General features: G+C 54.2%; 1 protein-coding gene across 1 annotated transcript; it reads left to right on the top strand.

Annotated features, from left to right (window-relative positions):
- Positions 1-746: 746 nt before the first annotated feature.
- Positions 747-5,640, top strand: CDCA7L (cell division cycle associated 7 like; the record flags this gene model as incomplete). Its single annotated transcript, XM_044683468.1, has 6 exons — positions 747-875; positions 3,150-3,551; positions 4,499-4,570; positions 4,653-4,820; positions 5,278-5,400; positions 5,491-5,640. Coding segments are annotated over 6 exons (1,044 nt in total), but the record flags the coding sequence as incomplete, so codon positions are not given.
- Positions 5,641-6,062: the final 422 nt, after the last annotated feature.

Here is a 6,062-nt window from a genome sequence, read left to right as displayed (position 1 = left end):
TTGTTACCTCCGCGCACTCAGGTAGCTAAAGAGGAAGTTCAAAGTCACTTCCCCCTATTTAAAACAGTCCCTCACCTTGAATACGTAATCCAAAACAGGAAACCCATTGGACCATGGGAAATGTAGTTTTTAAGGTCCCCACATGTCCATAGAAAATATATACATACTTTTAAATGGCATTTCCCAAATTCCAATTTTACAATGGGGCGATTAGCGAAGGTTAATGAGGTGGTGCCGGGACTTGAACAGCCCATACTGGGGTTTGTGTTGCCGTCTTTGGCTTCAACTTTCCCCTCCTTTTAAGAGGCATCAATGAAGAGAAGTTTTTTCCTTGAACTTTTCCTTTTTTGGAAGGAAAATATTTGGTCTGTACATGAGTGAGAAAGAGGACTTTTAGCCCCAAGTAAGCGTCGCTCCCCGGAGGGTTTGCTTCTTTGCTTCTGGGGCTGTGGTGGAGGCTGGATCATCCCACCAGAAATCCTGGACTTGCCCTGCAGCCATTTCTGCCTGGAGATGGGGGACAGGCTCCCCGGTGTCGCCTGGAGATCGATGGAGGCGTCTCCACCTCCCCATGTTTGTGTAGACTTAAAAGCAAATGACGGACTCTGGCAGGATTGGCCTCGGCTCCCTGGAAGTCGTAAATCTGCCAGGAAGGGAGCCAGAATGAAACTGTGTGACTCGAGCTGCTTTTCAGTCCGGCTGCCTGGAGGCGGCGTGTTGACGTCTTTCTTTTCCCCTCGTTTCAGGAGCTGCGCTTCCATCCCACGCACACCACGGAGGAGCTGCGGAGGATTTTCGCCGACGACACGGACTCGGAGACGGAAGACTTTGAGGGATTTGCCCCGAGCGAGCTGAAGAGCCCCCCTGAGCTCATGGTAATTTTCCCCCCTTTTCAGGGTTCCTCACGATGCTTGCGGTTTCCTTCTCTTTACAGACGTGGCCTTTGTTGCCATAAAAGCATTCTCTATTTGCAAATGATTTTTAAAGTCCTGACACTTTTATTTATCTGCTAAGTCTCCAGGTAGGGCGGTGCTCAGCGGGGCATGGCTATGGGCTTTTGGGTGGGAAGGAATTCCCTGTGTGGCCTCACTTACCAGCCCTGGGCCTCAGTTTCCTCATCTGTAGACGAAGGATCCAAATCCTACTGATTGAGGGTCCCTTCCAGGCTTCAGTTTATTATCCTATGAATCCAGCCAAATAGTCTGTTTCTGTCCGTTGTGTCATGGCGGTGCTGGCTTATAGAATCAGTAGGGAAGGCCCTTGGAGCTCCGAGGCTGCTCTCCGGGCTGGGGGTCCCGAAATAAAACCTTTTCTGCCTTCAAGGAACGCAGGTTGTTACCTGAGCTAGAATGTCACAACTATATAAAGTTGGGGAGGTCGGCCCCGGGTTTTCCTCGCACCATGAGTTTATCCTCATTCTTTGGACCCTTTTGGGACTTTTTTGTTTCTCTCTAAACAAGTCCCTGGTTGGTGCTGGAGGCATAAAGGGCTCACAGGGAGCCTGCTGGAAGGGGGTTTGGCACTACCTTTTCTGCACAGACAGGAGAGGCTCTTGCTGTCCCCCATCTCTGCCCAGGGAAAAAGAGGGCCCCTTTGGGAGAGCTCCCACCTCCTTCAACCTCTGGGGTCCTCAGGGAGTCCAGGGGCTCGAGGTGGTGTGACGGCATCGGCGCATGATGAATGAGAGTCTGAACTTCAGCCAGGCAGGCATCCTGGATGCTGCTTCGCTCCACCTTGTGTGAGGCTTATTTTTATACTCTTTTGAGATTACACATAAGGTTGGCATAGAAACTCCATATTCAACATAAGTTTTTTCTTGGAGATAGTGAACAAGCCATCCATTCACCTTGTTACCAACAACTTTGTTACTAACAACTTTTCAAGGTCTGTTTACTTGTCTCCTTGGCTATGGGGGGGGAGAAAGCAGTGGAATGGGACGGACCAGCCTTTGAGGGTAATTTCTCCATTTTTCATCCATTGTCCTCCCTCTCCACATCAAGGATCAGGGAAGCTTGAAGGCAGTCCTCCAAGTTTTTGTGTATGTGGATTGAGAAATCTGAAGTGCAGTTTCTCTGGGGTTCTAAAAACTTTAATATTAACTCACTAATTGCTGCTTTGTTACAGGGAGACTCCAGGGGAATTTCTGTATTATTACATGTAAAGGTGGGGCTTTTCCTAGGAGTTTGTAGGGGCCCTGGAAGGGCTCTAATAATAGCCTATAATCTTCCTCTGTATATTCCTGGGGCTGAATAGAGATCGTGATCATCATAATTCCTATTATGAGGAGTGTTAGTAAGAGAAGTCACACAGGGGAAACTGAGTGAGAAATGCATCCTCCTTTGACCTGCTTTGCAGAATCTCAGGGTTCACGCGTGACTTTGTCATTCATCATGAATGTGATGGCTCTTGGCAGGGTCTGGTCTTAGGGATTCTCCCAGCCACAGGCCACGTGTGAAGGAAGCCTTCTTGCTACCCGTCCCACCTGCGTCCCCTTCACCCTCTCAGGCTGTGGCTCTGTCTTAGATTTTCTAAAGACTGAGAGAGGCATGCTGGTCCAGTGGAGGCCTGAGGACTCCTGTATGGAAATGAAATCTGCCTCCCTGGAATTTCCATCTTTAGGTCCCTCTGAAACTGTTTAAAGGGCGTTTGTTTTTCAGGCATGTCTGACTCTTCATGACCCCATTTGGGAAAGAGACAATACGGTTGGCCATTTCCTTCTCTGGCTCCTTTTACGGATAAAGAAACAGAGACCAGCAGGGTGAAGGGACTTGCCTAAGGTCACATAGCGGGTGTCAGAGGCCAGATTTAAACTCGGGAAGATGAATTTTCTTGACTCCAGGCCTGGCCCCCTCGCTGCCTTCTCCTCTGATGCGCTGCGGCACTTTTTTCTTTTGTTTCCCATTTACCCCATATGATCCTTGTTGGGGTGCCTGCGTTTGCCCCTTGCTCTCCCCACTGGATCGTGAGCTCCAGGAGCTGCTAGGGACCGGCTCTGCCCCTTTGTGTATTTGCAGCGCTTGGCACAGGGCCCGATCAGAGGAGGCCCCTCAGGATGTGGGTTGAGGGACTGTAATGTGTCATGTAGCACAGAATCCTTCTGGAGGTGTTGGCAGACCGTCAAGCGCTTCTCTGTTCCCTCCATTTATTAGCTCACAGAGTCAGAATTGAGTGATGAAGAAGATGCTGGAAAGGACCCTGCAGGCAGTGAGGAGGAGGAGGGGGACGAGGACGAGGAGGAGGAGGAGGAGGAGGAAGCCACCACAAAGCCCACCTCCAGAAGGAGCAGCTTTGGGCTTCGAGTCGCCTTCCAGTTCCCCACCAAGAACAAATCGGATATAAAGAAAAGGTACTCGGAGCCATCCTTTTCCAGTGTACATTTTGAAGAGAATGAAAAAGCCCGCGCTTTGGGAAGGAAGAAAAATGGGAGAGCCGGCATCGGAGCCCCGGAAGGGTCGACGTCGGAGTCTGAAGATGACTCGAGGGAGCTGGGCCAGAGCGATTCGGACGCCCTGCTCAAGCGGGCGATGAACATCAAGGAGAACAAGGCCATGGTAAGAGGTTCCCCTCCTGGGGTTGACTCCAGGGGGCCTCCGTAGGGAGGAAAACCAGGCCCGAGATGCCTCTCCCTGGCTGGCAAGGGAACAGCCTCGAGTGCTTGAAGTCACAAGGTGGGAGAGTGGAGGAGGCCCGGGAGTTCATCTGGGTCTGTGCCCCGAGGTATGCAGTGAGGAAACTGGGAAAGGGACAGGCCAGAAGGAGCAGAGCGGAGCTAGGATTCGAACCCAGATCCCTTCACTCTAAATTAAGTGACTTTCAGTTGGTGGGAGGAGCTAACTCATTAGGGATTGATTCCCCACTCAGAGGGAATCCGCTGGTTTCACTGGTTTGGGACTCCCCCAAAACAAACATACAAATAAATGAGTGAGTGAATGTGTGTGTGTAGATGTTCTACACAGCAGCACATACATAAAATATTTATCACACAGGTACACATATAGTGCGTGCGTATATATGTTGTAACTTCATAAAACAGATCCGTGTATATGGCTTACAGCTGTCCTAAGTACACAGTCTTTGTCCTGTGCACGTATGTTTTGTGAGCATCTGCCCAGGCATCTCTAGACACACTGATCCCACGTCTGTGTGTCTGTCTCTGTAGAAGGACTTAAGGAACAAAGCAACATTCAGAGCTTTCAGACTGGGGAGGAATTTCTCTGCTGTTTCCTTGCTTGCATGTCCATTTCACTCGTGGGTGCATTTCATGCCTGTGCATCAGTTTCCCTCTGTCCATTTCACTTGTGGGTGCATTTCAGGCCTCGTGTTAAGTTTCCCTCTGTCCATTTCACTCGTGAGTGCATTTCAGGCCTCTTGTCAGTTTCCCTCTGGGGTATTGTTTGTCCTGGAGAACTGCAGAGAGATACAGAATCTGCACAGGGGAGGGTGGCGGGTGCAGCGCCTCCTACCAGTCGGCTGACGGCTCTTCTCTCTTCTGCCATAGCTGGCTCAGCTCCTAGCGGAGCTGCATTCTCTCCCGGAGCTGTTCCCGGTGCAGACCCCGAGCCCGACCTACGTAAGTGGAAATCCTTGTGTGGGCCCCGTTCCCCGTTGGGCAGGCCCAGAGCGGCTCGCCGAGCTCCTTCTGTCTCTTCCAGAAAAAGAAGACGGCCAGGCGGGCTTTCTCGGAGGGACAGATCACGCGGCGCATGAATCCCACCCGCAGCGCGCGGCCTCCGGACAAGTTTGCGGTGGAGAACTTCTCCGTGTCGGCTCACTTCGAGGAAGAGCTGTGCGCCTTCCGCAGGGGGAAGAGGCTGAGCGGGGTGCGTGTGTCCTCCTGGCGAGGTCACGGGGAGCCTCTGAGCCTCCCGGAGCCCCTTATTCATGCGCGTTTGCCTGAGGTTCCAGGCTCCCCGGGCTTTGGAAGTAGAGGACCGAGTTTGGTGCTGAAAGGGACCCGGGAATCCCCATTTTATAGATGAGGAAGTGGAGGCTGGGGGGAGGCAGGGACTTCAAAGAGCTATGCCCGGCCTGGGGCAATTAGAGTAGCTAACATTTGGCCTGGGACCCTCCCATGGGCCCAAGAGGACCCCCATTTATAGACCTCTGCGGAGGACCCACTAGAAACCATCTGAGGCCTGCTTCCGGGAGGCCCTGCCTGACTCAAGGCCCTGCCCCCAGGCGGCCTCGAGGCTGGGGTCCTGGGCAGCAGGGGGCGGGCAGCACTCTGTAGTGCTCCCCACCTCTGACGCCGGCTGGCGGGGTCTCTCTCGTTCCCAGGGCAAGTGCCGGGTCTACAGGAAGCGGCGTCTGTCGTCCTTCCGGAGGGTGGATGAGATCACTGAAGACGACTTGGAGAACGTGGCCGTCACCGTCCGAGACAAGATCTACGACAAGGTGTTGGTAAGGAGAGGCCGGGCCGGGGCAGGGGCGGGGAGCCGCCGGACACCCCCCGCTGGCCGGCTCCCAGCATCCTCCGCTCTCCCCCGGCAGGGGAACACGTGCCACCAGTGTCGCCAGAAGACCATCGACACCAAGACGGTGTGCCGCAACCTGGACTGCGGGGGCGTCCGGGGGCAGTTCTGCGGCCCGTGTCTGCGCAACCGCTATGGCGAGGACGTGCGGGCGGCGCTCCTGGACCCGGTAGGCCCTTCTCTGTTCCCTTTGCCGCCGATGGGGGTGGGGGTGGGGGAGGCTCCTGGGCAGCCCCTCGTGCCAGAGGATGGGGTCTCCGAGCTCCCTGCTGAGCCCCGGGGGTGAGGAGGAAGAAGAACCCCGGGGTGACCCGAGAAGAGTTGTGGATTTGGATTACTTGGTGGCACGGCGGGCAGAGCGCCAGGCCTGGAGGCAGGAAGACCCGTGTTTGAGTCTGGCCTCCCTCCTCCCTCGGGAGTTAGCAAGGAGGGGGCTTCAGGCCGGGGCCGCAGACGGGAAGCCCCCTGCCTGGGTCTCCCGGGGGGTCAGTGGCACATCCAGGCTTTGAACCCAGATTTTGGTTCTTTATCCTCTGCTGACCCTTGGAGTGAGCGCGGGCTCAGCTCAGCCCCTTTTACTGCCTTTGCTCC

The sequence above is a fragment of the Gracilinanus agilis genome, unplaced genomic scaffold (genome assembly GCF_016433145.1).
Source record: "Gracilinanus agilis isolate LMUSP501 unplaced genomic scaffold, AgileGrace unplaced_scaffold22404, whole genome shotgun sequence".
In the NCBI taxonomy this organism is placed as follows: Eukaryota; Metazoa; Chordata; class Mammalia; order Didelphimorphia; family Didelphidae; genus Gracilinanus; species Gracilinanus agilis.
The sequence above is the reverse complement of the archived record's forward strand: the minus strand, read 5'-3'. Positions and strand labels throughout refer to the sequence as shown.